General features: G+C 36.8%; 1 protein-coding gene across 1 annotated transcript; it reads right to left on the bottom strand.

Annotated features, from left to right (window-relative positions):
- Nucleotides 1-2,418: 2,418 nt before the first annotated feature.
- On the bottom strand, nt 2,419-20,037 carry SPACA1 (sperm acrosome associated 1). Its single transcript, XM_057740021.1, has 7 exons — nt 19,818-20,037; nt 14,133-14,189; nt 10,899-11,000; nt 9,910-10,016; nt 8,839-8,974; nt 3,103-3,223; nt 2,419-2,575 (listed from the first exon to the last, which is right to left on the bottom strand). Exons 1-7 carry the CDS (start codon nt 20,035-20,037, stop codon nt 2,419-2,421), a joined length of 900 nt encoding a protein of 299 aa, XP_057596004.1.
- Nucleotides 20,038-24,390: the final 4,353 nt, after the last annotated feature.

Raw genomic sequence — 24,390 nt, 5'->3', positions numbered from 1 at the left:
CATTGAATCTTGACTCCTCGTAGACAGACCTATCAGACAGTTCAACTCAAAAGAGTATTTGCGAGTTGGTATGGTATTAACATTCATGTAGGCTTTCATTTTTGTTCCACAAACCACCAATAAGTTAGGGAAGTATTGCACCTATATCCCCTTGTCAGAGGATCACAATGTACATAGCAAAGTGATGGGAAGACCTCCACTAAAGAAGTCTTCAACTCATCTGACCATGAAAACTTATTTTTCAGAAAATATGTGTCACTCAGGATAGTTTTACTAAGGCTGCTGTATCAAACAGACTCAAACTGTCAGTGACTTAAAATAATGGTTTATTTCTCTCTCACACCACATAGCCAATGTTCATTGACTAGACATCCTGTGCTGTGTGGTTTTCCCTCTGGGATCCAAGGTGTCAGAGCAGCCACCCTTGAAGCATTTCTGGTTGTTCTAGAAGAGAGAAAGATGAGCTCTAGATATTTTCACAGTGAAATGTTCTAGACTGAAAGTGACATTTGGAATTTGGGCTCATAACTAATTGGCCAGACTAGTCACATGACCCCACCCAATCACAAGGGGCTGAGGAGGTACTGCCCTCATACATGGCTGGAAAGTAAACAGCCAGAAACACCAAGTGAACAGCACTGACAACTAAACCTGTTAACCTGACTGAACACTAACGGTTATTGAAGTATAGTTGGAAATGACTGCTATTCACAGTTTTAAAAATAAGAATTGATAGTAATTACTGTTCAAGAATGTTTAGCATCTATGCTAAAGTTACATGACCGTACTTAATCAGGAACAGGAAATGGGAAGGCTTTTTTTTCACACTTATCTAGGGGAAGTAAGGGTGTCATAAAAAAAATACAATACTTTTGGAAGATTTTATGTAAACAATTTCTTTTCACTTAAATTCTCTAGTGGAATTCCAATGACAGATAACAAAACAATTTTCCATCCAATTCTTCATTGCTTCTCTCAAATACAAATGCTATGTAACAGAAAGCATGGATAATTCCACAACACAGCCTATGTCTAGGCTCCCAGAGGGAGGTACACCATAAATGCCCGTTTATAATGTCTTCTTCACAGATGTTCAGAGTTCATGCTTTCATCAGATGAATCCCATAGTAATAGCAATAAAGTTGGCATACAATTCATCTAAACAAAAAATTAAGTGTATTTTGTGCTACTTTCATAGCCTCTGAAAATTAATTCCTGATGAAGTCTGCCAAATCAAAGTATCTAATGTCTTGGTATCTTGTTTGATAGCAGACCACAACTGTATCACATAATGACCCAGCACAAAAAGGCAGTGATGATATCCAGATACAAGTTTCGAGATGTTATCACCTGCATACCAAACACAATGAAGGTACCTATCAGTGGTCACGTTAAACTCCTTAATTCACTGCTTCGTGAGAATTATAGGGCATGTTTCGTAAAAAGGAACGAAATTGGGACATTTGTAGAGACATGGATGGACCCAGAGACTGTCATACAGAGTGAAGTAAGTCAGAAAAACAAATATCATATATTAACATATATATGCGGAATCTAGAAAAATGGTACAGATCAACCAGTTTGCAAGGCAGAAATAGACACAGATGTAGAGAACAAACATATGGACACCAAGTGGGGAAAGCTGGGTGGGGGGGATGAATTGGGAGATTGGGACTGCCATATATACATTACTAATAAGAAAAAAAACCAAATTGTACACTTCAAATATATGCAGTTTATTGTATGTCAATTATATCTCAATAAAATTTCTTAAAAAAAAATCACAGGGCATGTCAAATTCATGTCATTTACTCAGCTTCCCCAAGTTCCTCCCCAGTTCTTCCTTACATACTTCCTATACACAACCATAACCGAATAACTTAATACATGTAAAATGGTTTGAGCGATGCTTGGTGCGTAGTAGCTACTAAGTGTCGTTAACATTATTATATATTTCATGTCTTAAAAGTGATGCTTTGTATGTCACATGCCCTGCAGAGATTCTAAAGTATGGTTTGCTTTAAGCAAGTTCAATCCAGTGATCCCAGCGGGGAGAAACTCTAATATGCAAGGCATCTTCTATATGATATTTTTTCTTTTTTGGGACAGACCAGGCAAATCACCATAGAAGTGATCAAAGTGATCAAAAACATGTTTAAAAGATTTGGTGTGTGTTACCTCTAGATAAAAACAACCAAGTGATTACCTGAAATGGTAAATGTTGAGAACAAATTTAAACATGTTTGGTAAGTCCATCACAAAGATGCACTGATTAAAACAGCCCCGTCTCATATTGCATTACATTCAGACTATAATAAATCACAGTATTGTTAAAGTATTTCACGATATATTTTATTTTTATAATAATGAATCTGATATGCTCTAATTTTCTTTGGTTTGGTATACATCATCCATACATCACTCATTCCATTCACTTAAAGCATCATCTTCATGTCCAGGTATTTCTGTTGGTGATTGGTCAAGAGAAGTTGAATCTTTATATCTCATGGAACTCAGCTCAGACTGCATCTCAGTTGTCGAGGCTTTTGCCCCCCAGAAATCTTTGACTGCCGCCCTGGAAGAAAAAATTTTTAAAACTCTTTTATGAAAACTAAAACTAAATAGGTTATATTTAGTTTTCTATATACAGAAGTGCCTCCTTAGCCACTTTACTTTTAGTGTGTGGTGCATCAGCTGCACTGTGATAGTGGGTGAGCCCTCAGATGTACCAGGGGGTGATACTCACGTAGGTATTAGAACTATTCTTACACAGATGAATTACTAGGTTACAATAACCGAGCTTTAAAGTTGTGATAACTACAACTAGACAACACAAATATTAATTCAATAAACTTTTTTCTTTAGCAACTACTACGTAAAATTGTAAAAACTGCATTTAAAAGTTTTCTCAGGGCTGGGGATCAAGTCATGAGATTAGGTAGCTTGAACTAGGACAGTCTCAGGAGGGATGAAGAGAGTTAGACAGTTTCAAAACCCATGTGAGAAGCATCATGGACAGGGCCTTGGATTCAACAGACAGGGAGGCGCCGACAAGGAAGATGTCAGTGCAGGGTGATGGCTTAGTCTCCGTCCTTCACCTACCAGTTTACAATTATGAAGATCAGCACAAAGATCACAAATATACAGATAATAACTCCTATGGTCAGCACAAAAACTAGGACTGCATCAGTGTCTGGCCGGCTTGATCTTTTCATCTGCAGTTCTAGAGAAGAAAACACACACCTGATGATTATTACTACTGGAAAATAAAAGGAAATGGATATCTAAATGGAAACTTTGTATCTGAAAAACAACTCTAGAAAAATACAGAAAGAATTCGTGGAAATAAAGTTATTAATGAACTTGCTCTGCGTGTTAGAAATGTCCTTTTCAAACACACAGAAAAGTTGAAAGAATCTGACAATAAAAAGCTCACCATCTAGACACTACCATCAACATTTTAACTATCCCTCTATCCATACTTCTCTCAATCCATTGATCCATCTTATTTTTTGATGCATTTCAAGATAGTTTGCTGATGTCTGCACACTTCTTTAAAAAATTTTCAACAGGCATATCATTGACTAGAGTTCAATATTTGTTTGTATTTTTTCCTTTGAGATAAAGTTTATGAACACTAAATTTCACGATGATCTTAAATGTGCATTTATTTAGTTTTGGCAAATGCAAACATACATATGGAATTCAACCCCCTGAAAATACACAGAATATTACTATACCCCAGAAAGTTTCCTCAAGCCCCTCCCAGGTAATCCCTGCCCTAACCTCCAGGGACAACTACTACCCTGATTCTCTTTTCCACCATAGATTAGCTCTGCCCGTTCTAGAACTTCATAGGAATGGAAACATAATTATGCATTCTTTTGTGTAAGGCTTTTTACCCAGTATAATGTTTTAGAGATTTAACCATATTGTCGCATGTATCAATAGGTTTTTTTCTTTTTCATTGCTGGGTAGTATGCCTCAATTAGTTTATTTAATCTCCTACTGATGGACACCTATGCTGTTTCATTTTGGGGTTATCATAAATAAACTGCTAGGAACATTCTCGTCCCAGTCATTTTGTGAACGTACATTTCCGTTTCTCTTGGATAAATACCTATGAGTGGAACTCCTGGGTCATAGGGTAGAGGTATGCTTAGTTTTCCAAGAAACTGCAAGATCTTTTCCCAAACTGATTGTACTTGTACATGTTTTATAAATTTTTTTCTCCCAGATTTTGGCTTCTCTATTCATTTTTCTAATGATTCCTTTTAGAGAGCTGAAGTTTTAAACTTTTTGATATACGTTTCAGCTGTACAGCATTATAAGCTGACATCTGTATCCACTACAAAGTAATCCCCACCACAAGTCTAGTTACCATCCAACACCATCCAGCTGCTCCCCCTAATCCATTTCACCTACCCCTGAACCCCCTCCCCCTCTGGCAACCAGTAATCTGTTCTCTGTATCTATGAGTGTGTTTTTGTTTTAGTTTGGTTTTTTTTTTGGATTCCACATACGAGTAAAATCTCTGTATTTGTCTTTCTCCATCTGACTTACTTCACTTAGCATTCATACCTTCAGGGCCCATCCATGCTGGCAGGATTTCATTCTTTTTTCTCATTCATAAAATGGCTGAGTAGTAGTCTATTGTATGTATAATAATACATACAATATTATATGTATATACAAACATATTATATGCATAATAATAGTATTCTATTGTATGTATATTTAATCATTCATCCATCAATGGACAGGTAGGTGGTTTCTGCATCTTTGCTATTGTAAATAATGCTGCAGTGAACACAGAGGTGCATGTATCTTTTTGAATTAGTGTTTTTATGTTCTTTGGATAAATACCCAGAAGTGGAATGGCTGTGTCTTTTAGTAGTTCTATTCTTAAATTTTTGAGGAATCTCCATACTGATTTCCACAGTGGCTGCACCAATTTACAGTCTGCACCAACAGTATACAAGGGTTCCCTTTTCTCCACATCCTCTCCAACATTTATTTCTTGTCCTTTTGCTAACAGCCATTCTAACAGGTGTAAGGTAATATCTCTTTGTGCTTTTGATTTACATCTCTCTGATTAGTGATGCCGAGCATATTTTTATGTTCCTGTTGGCCATCTGTAGGTCTTCTTTGGAAAAAATGTCTATTCAGACCTCTGCTCAATTTTTAATCAGATTGTTTGGGGGTTTTTTATGTTGATTAGTGTGAGTTCTTTATATATTTTGGCTATTAACCTCTCGTTAGAGACAGAATTTACAAATGTCTTCTTGCATTCCACAAGTTGTCTTTTTGTTTTGATGATGGTTTCCTTTGCTGTGAAGACGCTTTTTACTTTGATGTAGTCCCATTTGTTTATTTTTGCTTTTGCTTCCCTTGTCTTCAGAGTCAGATCTACAAAAATATCGCTAAGACCTATATCAATAAGGTTACTGCCTGTGTTTTTCCCTTGGAATTTCATGGTTTTAGGTCTTACATTCTTTAATCCATTTTGAGTTAATTTCTGTGTACAGTGTAATACAGTGACCTTCTTTCTTTCTTTTGCATGTGGCTGTCCAGTTTTCCCAACACCATTTTTTGAAGATGAAATTTTTCATTTTGATAAAGTCTAATTTATCAATCTTTCCTTTTATGGTGATTGTTTTTTGTCATGTCTAAAAAGAAGCGCTTGCCCACTCCTGAATCATACAGATACTCTCTTATGTTTCCTTTTTTTAAGCTTGATGGTTTTAGCTTTTACATTTGGGACTTTAATATATCTCTAATTTTTGTATATGTTGTAAAGCAGGAATTGAAGCTCATTCTTCTTCATACAAATATCCAATCACCACTTTTAAATCAGCATTCTCTCTAAGGCTATTAAGGAGACAAAACCAATCTACCATATGTATTATAACATTGCTACATTGTAAACTGATAAAAATTCAATTTATATCAAGTATTACTTACTTTGTGAATTATATAGCTTTCTTATGGCTCTTTCTGGTCCCTAAATGATAGACTCATAAAAAATTCATGTGAGGAAGGACCAGAAAGATCATCTAATACAACTTTTATACAGATAAGTAAACCAACATTCAAGGAGATTTAGTGATTTGGCAAGCTATGTTTTATGTATTTTAATATTTTGGTAAGTACAACTCTAACAGAATTAGTCTCCTACATGGGCAATCTCAGCTGCTTATTCATCAGGATTTTCTTCCTATTCTTTAAACACCATGGAGTATAATTTTCCATTTTCTTTAGTAATTCTAGAGCTATAAACTCAATTTAGTAATCTTACTAAATAGTTCCAAGTATGATAGACAATTTCCATCATATTTATATTCCAACATTGTTGGATTTTTAAAATCTTTTTATTTTTGATAATTTTAGATTTATAGAAGCAGTGGGATTTTTTAAGCTCAAATTAAAAAAAAAAAAAACCTTTTAGGATTAAAACATGAGAAGAAGAAATGCAAAATTTCTTTCCATTTATCCACTACCCTGCAATACTAGCCAAGAGAAGGTGGAGAATGAGAGGTATAAAGATGTTGGTTCATTTCAATGATAGTCTTCTTACAAGGATCCTTTAGATTATTTTTATATCTCATAAAAAAAATAGTCTGCATTTCTATAGAAATTTTCTAATGAAAGGCTGAATTTCGATGCTGTCACTTTTTAGAAAAACTTAGCTTATGTTTGTATTAGTTTCTTAGAGCCACCATTACAAAGTACCGCTAACTAGATAACTTAAAAACAATATGAGAAACATTGTCTCACAGTTTTGGAAGATAAACATCCGAATATAAGGTGTTGGTAAGGCCATGCTCTCTCCAGTGGCTCTGGGGATGGATCCTTCCTTTCCTCTTCTAGCTTCTGGTAGCCCCAGGTATTCTCTGGCTTGTGATAGCATCACTCCAGTCTCCCAGTCTGTCTTCTTCTGCCCATGTGTCTTTGAGTCTTCACATACATTCTCCTCTCTCTGTGTCTCTGTGTCCAAATTTCCTTCTCCTTACAAGGACACCAGTCATATTGAAGGCCCACTCTCCTCTAGTATGTATGATCTTGTCTTAACTGAATTAATTACATCTGCAACAACCCTATTTCCAGACACAGTCACATTCCTGAAGTTCTAGGAATTTGGATTTGAAAGTATCTTTTTAGGTGGACATAATTCAGTCAAAATAATGCCTAATTATGAAAGACAACTACTGTGGAAGTGAAAAATCTGTTATATGAGGGAATGGATGGGACAGTTTCATTAATTAAAACCTATTTACCCTGAAAATATTTCAATCATGCATTTGTTTCAAGCCAGTACCATATTGTGCGGACATCTATAGCCAAAATATTTGTTTGATGCCTAAACAGCCGAAAGGGTCTGTCACAGCAGTATATCCAATTGTCCTTTTTAAAAGAAACTAATAAATACCAAAGTTTTCTGAAAACATTTTGTTATTTAACCAGTGCATGTGCTGAGATGGCAGAGCTACCACACTAGCCCTGGACAGCTACAAGAGAGAAAAATCAACTTTGTCTCGTTTGCTGACATTGGGGTCTGTGCTCCAGTCCTTAGCTTACACATGTTGCCTTCTAATCACAGGAAGAGCTAACCACTACTGAGCAGCCCTAACAAGGATCAAGCTGTGGGGACAATAGCTGAGAATGGCCCTTGAAGCCTTACTATCCTGAACTAGGACTCATTTTTAGTTGATGATGTTTGGTCCTTTTTTGCCTTTTATAGCACTTTATTGAAATTATCCTTTTAATAACACCTGTTATCCCAACATAGGAATAAGGTTATTAGCTTTCACCATAAAGATGTTTTTTAAGGACACTGAACAATACAACAAAGAAAGTTATAGTTTATTTTTTAAAACCACCCCCAAAACACTAGCTTGTTTCCAGTTCAATAAACGGTGTTACGTTCCAATTCTAGACTGCAGCTTAAATTCTTTACTTGGGATTGAGAAACAGCTTCAAGAAACCCATGAACTCTCTTAAAATTATGGGTAACTTTTAGCATGTTTGTATATGTGGGTACTTTTCTGGGAAAAGCTTCCTGAGCCTTATTGGATTCTCAAAAGAACTTATGACCAAATCCCTCACACCTCCAAGCAACACAGATGACAACAATAAAAATGCTTAAGAGCAACTCAACAAAAGGAAACAGTTATTTGGATATAGAAGATATCATAGTTTAAATTGAAAGGACAAGACATGGATCCTTTTTGCAAGGGAAGCACAGTTTCTGATGTGTAAAATTATGTTTAGGTCAAGGTCTGCCTTTTGTGACATATATTGAGGACTGTATTCTTGTTTCATAAAAAATGTCTTCAAATGAATAATTTTTAAAAAGACATGCTTTGACATAATGTTTCTTAATTTTATTTATTTTAACTGCATCAAAACTTTTGTTAAGCATCCATGAGAATGCCATGTGTTCATTTTCACCTCTGAGACAGAAGTAAAAGGAAAAATAAAGTTCAAGTTACAGGACTGTTCTTTGGAGATACTTCAGGAATACACCAGTTTCCCAAAGTGAGGTACCTGTGACTCTTACTTTGTGAAAAACAAATAAATAAATAAGAATAAAGTACTACCTTGTAGAAAAGTCTAAACGGTATAAAACTAGCAGTTCCCAAAATGTGATCTCTGGACCAACACCACCTAGGAACTTGTTAGAAATTGAAATTCTTGGGCCAGGCCCACTAAAGATCTACAGAGTCAGAAACTGTGGGGGTTGAGCTAGTGATCTGTGCTTCAACAAGACCTCCAGGTGATTTTGATGCTCTTTGAAGTTTGAGATATAAGCAAACCAAAACATTGCTTGGTACTTACCAGTTGTTGTATAGACTGTGAATTTAATAGATGCTACTACTTCATTATTTTCCAATGTTTCACACTCAAAAGCCTTAGGGTGAGTATCCCTGTGAACCTCCAGGATTGCTGAATCATTTGCAAGTATAACGGCTTGCTATTTTAAAAGAAAACAAAAGGTATCAACATTCTTCATGAAAACTTAAGATCAGGAAACTTTATTTCTTGTAACAAAATGGGTCACTTTCAGTCTGGGACAATAATTAATTATGCACATGTATTTTAAAGTCAGAGGATCCATATAAAAAGTACCAACTTCCTGCCTGTGTGAAGCTGGACAAATTACTCTCTGCATCTCAGCTACAGCTGGTCCTCCATATCCTTGGTTTCCACGTCAGTGGACTCAACCAACCGTAGATTGAAAATATTCAGAAAAGAAAATTCCAGAAAGTTCCAAAAACCAAAACTTGAATTGCTTGTGCAGTAGTAACTATTTACTTGGCATTTACATTGTGTTTACAACTATTTATATAGCATTTACATTGTATTATAAATAAATCTGGAGATGATTTAAAGTATATGGGAGGATGTACTTATGCTATATGCAAATACTACACCATTTTATATAAAGAGCTTGAGCATCCCCAATTTTGGTATCTGAAGGGGTCCTGGAATCAATCCCCTGAGGATGCTAAGCAACAACTGCACTTATCTGTAAAATGGGTATAATGACAGGAATTATCTCATAGATTGTTATGTGAGTAAAAGAAACTCTAGCATTTGGTATATGTCTGGCACTTAATAAACCCTCAATTAATGTTAGCTATCATACAAGCACTGTACATGCAAATGAAAATCTTGCTCCCAAACCAAACACTTTATATAGATGAGCTGGCCCTGAGACATGTGTAAAGTCTTAGCCCCAATAAGTAATGAAAAAATTTAAATTCCAGTAATAATAAAGTTGTATGATTTTAACTTCATTTTTGCAAACTGCTTTTAAAAAGAAAGTTTTCTGAGAGTCATCAAGCACCAGGAAACAAATTGTATCACTCACTAGAAAGCACCAAATTACATACATTCATTACTCACTTGGTCTGGCCTTAGAAGTTTCCAAATATATTTGAAACGGTTTACAGGAGATACATGAACACATGCCAGCCTAACACTTTCAAGATTTTCTGAAATTGGTTTACCCCCTGGAAAAAAGAAAAATTAAAAACATATATACCAATGGGCATTGTAAACTGCTTTATATACAGTACTACTTTTAAAAGTCACCTCCAGGAAATTCCCTGGCGGTCCAGTGGTTAGGTCTCCATGCTCTCACTGCCAAGGGCCAGGGTTTGATCCCTGGTCAGCGAACTAAGATCCCATAAGCTGTGTGGGGTGGCCAAAAAAAAAAAAAAAAGTCATATCCAATTTTAAAACTAATTACATGCTGGAAGTTAGCAAATGTATTACTGAAAGTCTGACTATAGAGGAGCAGAGAGGTGTCATGGATGCAAATATGCCCCAAAAGAGGCAAGCAGAAAACACCATACCTGTCTGTTCCTTCAGCAGAATAAATTGTGGAGAAGAGACAGCAAAGGCAAACTATTTAGTGATCTATTAAACTTTGAGATCCACTAGTGGCTTCCCACTTACTGGTTAAGGACACCCTGCCCCAACTCCACCCCTTCCATGCTTAGAGATGATGAAATCTCAGACTAATGAAATTTGATATAGGACGGCTCTCAAAGTTCCCAGTGTAGGGTTTACCAATCTACTAATAAGCTATCATGACCCAAGGGTCAAAAGCATTTCTCTGGAGGACCGCCTCAACCACAAACCCTGAGTGCAATAAGGTTGCAGCGTACTAGAAAGAATATATGTTAAATTTAGACATCACTGAAAAATGTAAAGCAAAAGTAGAAAGAGCTATAACTGTCTAGAGAAGTGGAATTTTAAGTTTTCTTATGACTTTCTTTCAGTATATAATTTGATCATCTCCTTCCACTCATGGCAACCTGAGGTTAAGGATATTTCCCCAGAGTAAACGCTTCCCCCTCAGTCTCCCTCCAATACGGAGTCCAACTCACAGCCACAATCTACTGGTCCACGACATTCTTCCACCCGTACGATACACTTGGATTCACCTCCAGGGCATCCATTTGTTAATATAACTTCTCTAATACCCACACCTTTGGCAAAAGAAATCAGCAAATGTTAAAAAAAAATTCCAGAGTTCCTTTACTTTTCCACCTAGGTCTTTTTGAGACTTTTCTCGTAATTTCAGAAATTAAATTCCTAAATTCAGGGTAACAACATTTAGATATTTTTAGGTCTCTCATTTTGAATTATTTCATAAAACAGCATTTTTCAAAGTGAGTTACATGAAACACTAGTTCCTCAACACTAGTTCCTCTGGTTGTTACCATAAGAAAAAGGATTCCATGATTATATGCATTTGGAATTTACACATTAAATTAAAATGGAAGGAACCTCTTTCCTCAGAATTTTAGGGGGACTTTTAATATGCTAGTAAATTAATGTGTTATTATGTGTAAACTTTCATTCATCTAAGATATAAAATTTTTACATTTTAACAGCTTTGAAATCAGAATCATCTTAGAATTGACAGCGTGTCAAGAATGGCAGGATTTTTCCTTTTTAGAAATACATACAATGTGTTTATCATAGCCAATAAAGTCTTAGATTTGATGAAATACAGTAATACCCAGGATCTTCCAAATTTATTTGATCATGGAAAATTTTTTTGGGGGTGGGGTGGGTTGAGCTTATAAAGGAAATTATAAAAATTACATTTTAGCATAAATGATGCTTTTTAATATCTAGATTGGTAAAAATCCCTATATTAAATACATCAGGACAGACTACTAATGACCAAATCTCCCATTTCCAAAAAAAAGATACTTTCATTAGAATTGCCATACATTTCATAACAAGAAATCAAGTCTTTACTGACCAATCTCCAGTCTCCACTGAGTTTGCCCTACCATCACCACAGTTGAGGGGGGTGATAAAAGCTGGTTCGGTGACATGCTGAACATGTCCTGTGATAAACGACCTGTGGTAACACTGTGTTGTCCAGGCTAAGGAATAGTCCATCTTGATACCCTTTCTACCAGATTCCCGGTTTCAGTCCCTGCAAGATGTTAATCATAAAATCCATGAAGGCAAGGGAAAGTTGAAGTCTAGAGATAGTTTATAACGGTGCTTCTCAGAGTGCATGAAAAACCCCTGGAGACATATTAACAAGCAAATTCTAATTCAGTAAGTAGGGCTGCAGTAGGTCCTGAGGTTCTGCAGTTCTAACAAGCTCTCAGGTGATGCTGATGTAGCTACTTTGTGCACCAAACTTTGAGACTCAAGGGAGAGTACTCCATATAAGGTAAAGAGAAGGAAGGCTGGAGGAGGAAAGGTCTCTTTTGACTAAACAAGGTGCTTAAGAATGGCTGTAGAATGGAATGCTATTTCTCTACAGGCACAGCCTTATTCTCAAACGCATATTTTCCAAGCGGGTATTTTATGTATTTATTTATTTAACCAAATACAGTTCATTGCAATGATATGTGTAGACGTGAGATTTTTTCTGTAAGTCCATATTTAAAAATCTGCCTGTGTATTCCAAGAAAAGAAAACTTTTTGATTGCTTGGGGGGTTCAACAGAATTTTCACTAAAGCATTTTTTCCTTTAAATAGTTGTTATAAATTGAAAAGATTTCTTAAGACTTAAAATTATAGATGTGAAATATTGCCTTTTATGGTTTATTTTTCTTTTTAGAGCTTATCATCATCTGACATATTACGTTTTACATATTATTTCTCTCTTTACCCCACTAAAAAATATACTCCTTGAAAGCAGACAGTGTCCATTGCTTTGTTCACTGCTGTATTTCTAGCACCTATAACAATACCTGACACATAGTAGGCAAAAAATTAAAATTAAAAAAAAAAAGAAAACAAAAAATAATTTGCTGAATAAGCAAACACATAATTTTGAAGCACATCTTTATAATAGAGTATGACAGTATCAATTACTAAAATTGTCATAAAAATAATTCTCTACCTGTGAAAATGTCTCAAGTGAGCAGCCAGAAGAAAGATGTAAATTGCAAATGAATAAACAGAGGTTTATTACACAGATTCCTCTAATTTTCCAACTCTGACTTGCTAAGAAGTTAAAGTAAAAAACCAGGTTTAAACCTATCTCAAGGGACGGAAAGTACAATAGTGGTTGCAAGGGGCTGGGGGGAGCAGGGAATTCATGTTCAACTGGTGCAGAGGTTTCAGTTTGGGATGATGAAAAAGTTCTGGGGTGGATTGTGCTAATGGCTGCATGACAATGAGAATGTGTTTAATGTCACTAAAAATTCTATCTCAGATAAAAACAATTCAGGTATACTTTTTGACCAAAAGATAAAAAACATACATATTGGTCTGATCTATATCTGCATGGACTTTGTCTTCTTCCTCTGGTTTTTGTCCTTCCCTCCTGTTACTGTCTTTTTTCCAAGGCAGATTCTATTTAGAATAAACTTAATTTCATTATGAATTATCTACTATGTTCTTAGCATGCTATAGTGGTTCTCAAAAGATGGTCTTTTTAAAAGCAGCATCAGCTTCATTTATGAACTTACTGAGAAATACAAATTCTTAGACCCCTCCTAAGGCCTAGTGAGTTCAAAATTTTGAAGTAGGCCTAGCAATCCATGTTTTAACAAGCCCTTCAGGCACTTGACGTGAACACTTAAGTTTGAAAACCACTGGTCTATTATAGCATCTGCAGTCTTAATCCCACCCCCATGCAAAAGATTTTATGTCCAATTTCTATTCAAGGAATGATCAAAATAAGTCATAATCTTTGAATATTATTTTCCCCACAAAGCCAGTACCTTTTTACTCTAAGACATGACATATAAAGTGGAAAAAATGTATCATTTATAAGAGACTATTACAAACAAGCAAATTTCTTGATAGATTTGCCAGCACAGTATGTTGAAGACATCTGTGAGATGCACCAGAAGATCTTTCATATTCTGAACATCTGTGAGATAAAGTTTTACTTTGGTGAAAGCAGTTTATGTGCCACTCGTCCCCCCCTTCCCCCCATATATATAGGAAGCTGGCTTAAAATAAGACAGAGATTATGAACTGAAAATATCTTACCTTGTAAAGCAATCAGTTTGAGTTTTGTGTGTAAATCACAGATATCAGAAATAGAAATCAGTGAGAGATGAATGAGAGTACACATTGATCTTACCTACCCCACCCCCCATTACAATATTATTTATCAGCTCTGTGCTACTTACCGCATGTAACAGTGCACATCCCAAATTCTACTTCTTTGACTACTGTCCTATTTAAAACTAAACATAAATGCAAAAATACATTATTTAATCATAGGAAAACATTTCTAAGTGAAGAACTCTTACTTGGGGATGGAGGATACAAGCACTTATCATATGGGAAGCAGACATTTTTAAATTTTATTAAATCAGAAAAGCAATGCCATTCCTTATACATCTTCTATTACTCTTCAAATGAAAAGAAAGCTAAACCTTTAAAGAATTAAATTAAGAAATAACTTACAAACATTTATATTTAAACCTTGTACCCAATTTAAAAACAATGTTTTTCTTCAGTTTAATACATGGTGACTTAAAATTATATAGAAGGTCAGAAAAACACAAAAAAGCCTGCCAATTATAGGGCCCAATTTTTTCTCTTCTCTACTCTCCAAAAAAAATTCGAGTGCATTATTTCTATTCAAAAAGAGGTCTTTATGCAAAATATTCACTAAAATTATAGATTGGTTGTACTCATTTTCAGGTTAAAGTGGTAAATTATTCCTAAGAATTTATTTCAACACTATTTAGCAGGATAATCTAGTAATATACAAGTATTTGAGTAGCTAAATATTGTTGGTTTTAAATCTCATGTTTCTCATTTTCTAATTGTTCTGAAATCTGACATGAATTCCACTAGCTGTAGTATATAATCAATTCTTCATAGCTCAGATTAGGACTAAAATCTCAATAAAAGTAACTATTAAATGAGGTGCTGGGAGGTAATTTTTAAAAGGCATTATGTCCTGAGGCAACAATATTACATGTGAAAATGCATCAAAATTGGAGTCAAAGTTGCTACTTCTCCCACTAACCAGTTATTCTGAGTTTGGGAAAATTCCTTCAACTCTGTCAGGCCTAATTAACCCTTCTGTAAAATTTGGAAAGGAGAACTTATCTCATTGATTATTACAAGAATTAAACATGAAAACATGCACACAAGCATTCTGTAACTTGTTTTATACTACAAACATGCTTAAGATATCATAACCTCATTCACACTTCATTCATTTTGTACTTATTAATTTCATATAATTCTAAGATTTTTTCCTATTTTGATTATTGTAATTTTTCACAAACATTTCTATACTTATAAGCACCAAATACAGTGCCTTGAATATATAGCAAGCATGTATATACTTGATATATACATAAGTAAATCAATATTGACTTTGTGAAATAATTTGGACTATCACTTTGATCAATTCTGAACTGACATTTTTGCTTTAAATGCTTGGATACCTTCTGCTGGTATATTATGAAATACAAATTAAAAGCCAAATCTCCAACACAGAAAACATGAGTAGGAGAATGAGCACTAGACTACTCTTAAATGTAACCTCTTTTCAAAAACCATTCAAAAAAAACAATTAACCAATCAGTTCTACTATGCTACTTTGGGAAAGTTACTTAAGTTCCCCAAACTTAAGAAAGAAATGAGATTCAATCTGATGGTCTCTAAAGCTCCTTTTGGCTTTGACTACTGAGTGTCCATTAGGTCCTTCAACGACTTTCTTCTTTGGTGGAAATCCTACAGCAGTGGGTCAGGGAAATTTTATGTGTGGACTTGTGTGGTGTTTGTCAAAATTTTGCACTACACACCTATTAATAAAAAGAAAAAGCATGGCCTGAAAGTCAGGTAAGCTTTACGTGTAACTTGTTAAACAGTAAGATCCACTGTTGCTAATTAATCGGTTGGTGTCATGTTATCAGCCACATGTCACAGGACTCTGTCCTCTTCAACATTTTTATTAATGATTTGGAAAATACTGATACCATGCTGACTGAATCTAGGGATTGTGCAAAACTAGGGAGGACAGAAAATATATTTGAAGATAAATCTGGATCTAAAACTGACAGGGCGGAATAACGGGCAAGTCCAACAAAATGAAACCTTAGAGGAATAAAAAGCTCTGCACATAGAGCTGAACAGTCAACTGTTCCCAAAATACTGTGGAGGCTGTCTTAATTTGACAGAAGAACAAGTGAAAATGAGTGGAGAGTTCAATAGTGAGTTCAATAGCAGTCAAGAGTAAGATAAAGCTTGCCTAAAAATCCACTGAGTCTTCGACTATGTGATAAAAGCCTGGCCTCCACGACAGTACAGGTGATGATTCTGATCCTCTTCGTGCTGGCCAGACCCTACAATGTTCGTTTCAGTTCCGGGCAGCACACTTCTCCAGTTGGTATATCCCATCAGAAACCCATGTTAATTTTTGAGTTTCTTTTTTGAGAGCTGATTTGTATGGTTGATATTTCATGATTTGTATTCTTTCTTAAAGGTCTTCCCCCCAAGAAAATAGAGTTACACTTATATAGGATAAAACCCACTTTATAGAATAAAGATCATTCTATTTTGCAATCATTATGCAGGTCTATTTTTGGTCCCTTTTATAAATCTAAGGTGTAGGGTTATAAAAGGTAAAATAGTATAAATCTAACATAAAATAGTCATTTTTCCTATATTTTGAAACATTATTTCATTATTGCTCATCAATTATTCCTAACTGTATTTTTTTAAAAGACTAAAATGATAAAATGGACGAATGGTGGAAACTGTCTAGAAAGATGATGTAATTGTGAAACAAATCATAGCTATTACATCATCCTTTGTTTTCTTACTGCTTTGTTCAAAGCATGGCATCATCTTTCAGGAAGAAATAATAGACGCCTAGAGGTACCTTTCTCATAGTCTATTTTCAGCTTTCATTGAACACAGTTGAGATTTTAGAATTTTTCTTTTTTTTTTTTTTTTGTCTATAATGGCAGAGAAGAAAATTGACAGAGAAATACATTTCACAATTATTGGATGAATCAGAAGATAAACACTGAGAGACAGATAGCAGCACTCTAGATGCTAATGGTAAAATTGACTTTATAAGCAAAATGAGAGATGATGATATCTTAGAGGAATATCCTAGATGAATTTTCTCTAACTCAAGAATCAATGAATGAACATTTTATTTTAAAGGATGAAAAGGATATATACTATTCTCATCCAGTTAGTCTTTCAACAGGAAGGACTTGATCCTGAAAGATTTTGTGAAAATAAGCTAGACCATGTTATTTTGCTAAAAGGGTATGAACAGCATTCTTTCATTTTTTAAGCTACTATACACCAACATTTACTTGATAAGGCTTGTAAATGAACAAATCATGATGGCAGGTATGTATATAAAGGTTATCAAAGAAAACAGATGATGTAGAAATGAATAAAATTCATTGGACCAATCATTCTAACTGGTGTTTATAAATCTAAAATGAAAACCTGGGACGTCCTAGGTGGCACAGTGAGTAAGAATCTGCCTGCCAATGCAGGGGACATGGGTTTGATCCCTGTCCCAGGAAGATATCACATGTCACGGAGCAACTAAGCCCATGCACCACAACTATTGAGCCCATGTGCCACAACTACTGAAGCCCACGTGCCTAGAGCCCGTGCTCTGCAACAAGAGAGGCCACCACAATGAGAAGCCTGCGCATCACAATGAAGAGTAGCCCTCGCTCGCCACAACTAGAGAAAGCCCATGTGCAGCATAGAAGACCCAACACAGCCAATAAAATAAATTAATTAATTAATTAAAAAAAAAAGATTCAGTGTTGGTTGCCTGAGCTCCTGTCCTCTCTCTCACCAATCTAGTCTTTAAAAATAAATAAATAAATAAATAAATAAATAAATAAATAAAATGAAAAGCTTATGAAGCAAACACGGTGGCAGTCTTCTTTTCAACAAAATATGTGCCTTCACAGTTTTTGAAAGTATTGTGTTTTGACAATGCCAGTGCAAAAAGAACCAGTCATGATAAACTAGAATCTGTTAGGGATGTACTTGAAATCTGGAGTCATTATTTACAAGATAGATACACTCCAGATTCATGTATAACAGCTGATGAGCATTCTGTTGCATTCAGAGTACTTTGCCCACTTAGGGTATATATATCTTCAAAGCTAGGAAATATGGAATAAAAACTTGGAGTTTTCCATGTTTAAATTATTATTACAAACAATTTATAATTTCAAATAAGTTGTTTTCACTACCCTTTTACTCTTACTTTTTCAAGTTATTTGTAAAATACCTTAAAAGTAAAAATAAATAAATTAAAAAAGAGCCCATTATATAGTAAATGGTGATGATTGTTTTTACTGGTCCTGAGGGTTAAGAGGGGCTTTGCCAAATTTTAATTAATGGTTCTGGAAATTTTTAGGTCTCAGATCAAGTTCTGGATTCTCACTCTCCCCAGAAAAAAGCAGCTACGTATGAAGTTGTATATATTAAATGGTACATGGACTCCCTGAAGGTACATGGACTCCCTGAAGGTACATGGACTCTCTGAAGTTCACAGAGGAGGGAACCGAGAAACTGAGAGAATAAATAACTTGCCTACATTTGAACTTCAATCTAAGGCATTATAACTCCATCACCTGGGTTTAGCCTAAACTCTAGCATTTTAGAGCTAGAACTATCCCTTGACAAGCTTAATATTGTTAATTCAATTACTTTTAAAACTAGTGGGGAGCAATAGCTACTACGCTTTAGAACATGTTCTTTTCTACCCTAGTCATCTTTTTCACATTTCCAAAGTCAAGGATCACTTCAAGCTCTCTGAAATGTAATGTCATCAAGGCAGTACAAACCTCAATTCCACCATTAACCTCAGACAGTCAGTTTCTTTATGTCACTGAGGGTCACTACCTGTCATCAGGAAATAAACGAATGGTTGATAAATACAGCACCTACTTTATAGGTACAGGAGACATGAGACTGTCAAGGATATTTAAAAGAATCTCAGCTGGGTCATTTACGGAGGTAAGGGAACCTCCTTTAGATGACTGCAAACCTGCAGCTGACCTTTTATCTATCAGCACTGAGTTACTAATCCATATAACATGTACCACAGCTTGTCAAGTTTTATTGCTTAATGAGCCAGGAGAATAAGGCAAATTTATGTATCAAACACGGGCTCAGTCTTCATTGGTTAACATGTATTATATCATCTAACAAAGCCTCTAGCTGGATCCCTTGATAGGTGTTTTCTACAGCCACCGTTCCTTTGTGATTCAAAGTTGAACTTACAAATAAAACACCATCACACTGCAGAGGTGCTCAAGGGTGGTGGCTGCATGAAGCTGACCCGGGGCTTCCGGGGAATTATGTCACCATCCTGGTCTATCTAGATGTATCACAGTGCGGGGAATTCGAACTCCCTTGAGTTCCAACCCAGAGTGCTAATGTGAAAAGGAGAAAGACTTCAGGCAATTTGGAAATTTAAGAAAAAAAAATCTACAAGGGGAAGGAAAAAATATAACTGCCAGGGGAGTCAAAATAGTTCCCCCGTGGTGGGAGGCTACTCTCTGACTCCTACCCCTTAAAAAAAACAAGCATCTATTCCCTTGTCCAGAGCAATATTTAGCAGGATTTCTGTAACAATTTCTATACATGTGCTTGTTTATCTTGCTCTGGCCTTGGAGAATTAGCATATCTTTTCTTCAAGGCCGTACGGTGTGCGGTATGTATAAATTCGGGGCTGTTTTCGAGAGAGAGCTCTGCAGATGTTAATGTGGATAATTCCCCTGGTCCTCAAAGAGCAGGGAAGGCTTGGCCCTCAACAGGTGCCTGCGGGTCCCCACCAAGGAGCCTTCCACCCTCACCATCGTCCTCGGCCTCAGCCTGGGGCTCGTTCTCTTCCTCGCTGTCGTTTTCGGCATCCTCCTCGGCCTCGTTCTCGCCCTCGCCCTCGCCCTCGTGGGCCAAGCTGGGATCCTGGACCGCGGTGACGTTGATCCCGCACGTGGACTGGAGGCCCGCCAGAAGCAGCCAGCCGACTGTCAGCAGCAGCCCGGCGAAGCAGCCTGCGCCCCCCGGACTCATGGTTCTCGGCCCCAACGGCCGCCCAAGGCGCAGCCGCCCGCTCCCGACGAGAGATGCTCAGAAGAGAGGAGCCCGCTCAACTCCGAACGCCCGCACTGTGCCCTGGCAACCATTGAGGCGTCACAGCTCGTCACCACCTCCCGGAGCCCGCAGGACACGTGCAGGCCCGCCCGCATAGCGCCCCGCGGGCCTCTTCCGACAGCTCTGGGGTCACGTTCCGGCGTTCTAGGCCAACCCGGAGCGCCGGGCGGGGCCACGCCTTCGCACTTCCTCATTTGGTGAGCAGCCCGCTAACTGCCACAGGTAGCGGTTCTCCCTTGTCCTGGTTTTTTCTAAAAGGTGCTTGTCCTTCCTGCGTTTACCCCTGTCCAAACCAGACTCGGTGGAACCCTAGAACCCAAGCACTCTCTGTATGACTTGGCTTCAGATTACTCATGCACAATATCCAACTCGGCATGTGTCAAGAATGATCCATCATAGCCTTGTGAAGTAGGGTGCCCTAAACTTGATCCATGTCTGCAGGTGAGGCTTGATTTGTAGAGGATGTAGGGATGTGCACTTTCATGCTTTGACCTGACCACTGTTGATAATGCAGCTCAAGCATGTACTCACGTTTTAAGACTTTGTGCAGTGCCATCATGTGCTCCACGTGGGGCTTCGTTGGCCTAGAGTGAGAAGTGGCGGGGGAGGGGGTGGAGGGAGTGGCGGGGTGATGTTTTTGGAACCAAATATCGGACTTAACCTTTGTCCTTTGTGAATGTCTGTCTTCGTGCTTTTGGCCTGTTTTTTAGAGTCTCATTGGGATTCTTTTGATCTGTTTCTGTTGCCTTAATATATTAGATATTTCTCACAAGTTTGATTTGGAAAATGTTTTCTTCAGATCACTATCAAAAATGTTTAAAAGGGCAACAGGCCAAGAATAGAGTGCTAAGAAGTCAGTCTCTGACAATGATCCACTAATCCACATGTTGATTTAACCCAAGAATCAGTTCTTCTACTGAAAAAGAGTCGTGTCTTTTACTGAGGTTAAATCAGACTGGAAGCAAGAATACCTTGGCGTTCTCACTTGAATCAGTAGGCAATATTAGAGGTAAGTATACCTCCCCATTGCCCTCTTGATGGTATTTAGTATCAATATGTCCAGTTTTGTCATAGAAAGAAATGAAATTCGGTGAAGTTCCTTCAATTGATGATGTTAATTTCAAGAGGTCAGCTGTAATTAAAATTTCTTGAAGAGTAGACTCAGACTTTTTTAGTCAAAAGGAAGTTTAGAAATCATCTAACACTGCAAGTCCCTCATTTTTAGGTGAAGAGATTAAGAATTGGAGAGATTAAATGACTCCCTCAAGATCATCTAGAAAATTATTTGTAGTGCAGGGCCTCACAATCACATTTCCTGAATGCTCATTCAATGCTTAGTGATTCATAGAATTTAAAATTAACAATGAAGGGAATTCCCTGGTGGCGCTGTGGTTAAGAATCCACCTGCCAATGCAGGGGACATGGATTCTATCGGATTGGTCGGGGAAGATCCCACATGCAGCAGAGCAACTAAGCCCGTGTGCAACAACTACTGAGCCTGTGCTTTAGAGCCTGTGAGCCACAACTATTGAGCCCACGTGCCACAACTACTGAAGCCTGGGCACCTGGAGCCTGTGCTCCACCACAAGAGAAGCCAAGGCAGTGATGAGCCCACACAGTGCAACACAGAGTAGCCCTGGCTCAAGGCAACTAGAGAAAACCCATGGGCAGCAACGAAGACCCAATGCAGCCAATAAATAAATAAATTTATTTTTGAAAATAAATAAATAAATAATAAAATTAACAATGAAGAAGCAGTCAGTTAGTAGTCAAGAGTTCAAGCACTGAAAACAAATTAGGGTTAAAATTGTTTTTATCTTGTTATTCCACATTTGATTTGATCTAATAGCTACAGTGTGGTATTAAGAGAATATTGATGAATAGATGGTTCGGTGGATTTCTGTCTCGGATTTCAAGCAAAGCTCATTTGGCTATGTTTCTACATGCCATTATCCTCTACCTTGAGGTTTAATGTCTAAATTGCTATGACACCTGGGCTGAAGAGTAATCTACTACAGAGTGAACTTAAGGCATAAACTCCTTTTGGAACATATGTATGTCCAGCCTCAGCAGACTAACAGCTAAGCAAGTAACTGAGAAACCTATGAGGAGGGTCTTCAAAGCCACTTATTTGTAACAAAAGTAGATTACTTGAAACAAAAATGAAATTTTTATTTGAATTTTTCTCTCAATAATGCTTCTAATTTTGAAAATAGGGAGATGAGAACTGCTGAGAATGGTCAGTATTAAAGTTCAAATTGGTATTGGTAAGGAGTCCGTGATAATATTTTATATCAACTAAAATACCATAAAATATTATAGCACCTCCCAAGATTATGAGGGAAATTAAAATGAGAAATTGACATGATCTTGAGACACAAAGACATTTGTTTCATAGCCAAATGAGTAAAAAAAAATTTTTAAATGCTGAGAAAAATGTTGTACATTATGCTTTCAAGCACAAACTTTAAAAAGAAAATCTATAGTATTTCACAGCAACAGTGTTGAATTCTTCATAAGTCAATTTAGGACACATCTCTTCCTGAAGGTGGTATCTTTGGGGGGCAGAGGAAGTCCTATGAACTCTCAGGTAGGTGATTTAACTCAAGGAACCATTAATGACCAAAAAAACAGCTCCAAAAAGAATCCAGATGGAAATTAAGGGCCTCAAAGAGAAGCTGAAAGATTTGACTCTTATTAAATAAGGAATATTCAAATAATATCTGCAATAGCAGCAATACTAATCCCTTATAAAATATTGTGTTACTCATATAACTTATAAGAAAAGTATAATATCTTCCTCAACAAACTTATACTACATCTAGTTAAAGCATAAATAAGTGAGAGGTAAATATCAAGGGCATAGTATCCAAAGGGGTTGACTCTACTCTGACCTTGCAGGTACCAGGGACCAGGACTTACAACCTCAATCCCTGATTTGTACCTCTGACCTCCTTGCTTCAGTTCACTCAGCTCCCTTCACCCTGCCTGGCAGTAAGCATCTCCAATTCCAGCTCCAGTTTCCAAGGAGCAGGAATTTCAGCCATTCTTTTGTGACTCCTCTGCCTCACTCCACCCCAAAGTATCTCACTTAAGCTGGTCTGATCTTACCTTTCCTGAACTTCCTTTGTGTGAGCAAACTTGGCATGGCTGGAGGCAGTAAAATCATTCCTTTATTCAGTCTCCATCTCATGCTCTGAAAAGGAAGACCAATTTGAAGATTTGTGACATAAACACAGATTAAAAAGCCCTGAATAGAGGAATGCCGTAAAAAAGAAACCAATGAGAGAAGTTACAAAGCAAGGATTAACAAATTGAGTGACTGGCTTCCCCTAAGCAGATGAGGAAGAGGAGCAAGTAAAGGGAATTAAAGAAAGTCAGTAGATGTTTTGCTCAAATAGGTTAAGATGGAGATCGGAAGGTTAAGGTTGAAATTAAGTTGGAGGTTTCAAAAAAAGTCAAGTGGAAATGTCCAGTGGGCAGCTTGAGATGACCACGCGCGCGCGCACACACACACACACACACACACACACACACACACACACACACACACACAAAGCTAGAAGATGAAAACCACTGCCATTGAAAAGACATGCATGAAAAATACATATGTATATCCAGTTAATATAATATTGTAAGTATTGCTGTAACATTACATTACTTTATAAAGTTAACATTACCATACAGTAGAGTTTATGAAATTACTGTATGGTAGAATTTATGAAAATAGCTGTCTGAGAGACAAGTTGATTTTGGTTTTAATATGCTTGAATTGGTAAAAAGCATTCCCCTGAAGAGTCCTCCAGAGAGAGGGCCCTCAAACCACATTTATCCTATTTCTAATCTTTAGGGGGAAAGAGTTTTCTCTTCTTGGAGCAAGTGCCTAAGAGCAGAACTTCTCCCGTATCGTTTTGTTCAGCGCCCTATCCCAGTTGTGCCCTCATTCTCTGTTCATCACTTAAGACTATATTGCTAAAAAAAAAATAAAATAAAATAAAATAAGATAAAATAAAATAAAAAATTAAAAAAACAAAAAAACTATTGCTACACAATGGAGAAGTTTTGTGGTAGAAAGTATAGGAGGCCCCCCTGAATTTTTGTACATAGGAATAGTGGTTTCAAATAGTCATAGTACATTTTCTTTGTCTATCACATGTTCAGTAGTTTCTTGCTCTTTTTCCAGCCTCAGCCTCTCCCACCCCTTTATTTTGCATCTAATGCAGCAGCCCACAAAGGCCCTTCTTCTTAAAGGCCTCCTTAAGGCAATGAGAA

This window comes from Hippopotamus amphibius, chromosome 6 (genome assembly GCF_030028045.1).
Source record: "Hippopotamus amphibius kiboko isolate mHipAmp2 chromosome 6, mHipAmp2.hap2, whole genome shotgun sequence".
Lineage (NCBI taxonomy): Eukaryota > Metazoa > Chordata > Mammalia > Artiodactyla > Hippopotamidae > Hippopotamus > Hippopotamus amphibius.
This window is presented reverse-complemented; position numbering and strand designations above follow the sequence as displayed.

Excerpts from the sequence above, each read along its gene's own strand:
- SPACA1 (XM_057740021.1), bottom strand. The coding sequence starts at position 20,037 with ATGAGTCCGGGGGGCGCAGGCTGCTTCGCCGGGCTGCTGCTGACAGTC. Across the intron at positions 11,001-14,132 it reads GATGTGCACTGTTACATGCG|GTGTGGGTATTAGAGAAGTT; the intron begins GTAAGTAGCACA and ends CTTTTGCCAAAG. Across the intron at positions 2,576-3,102 it reads ATCTTCATAATTGTAAACTG|GGCGGCAGTCAAAGATTTCT; the intron begins GTAGGTGAAGGA and ends TTTTTCTTCCAG.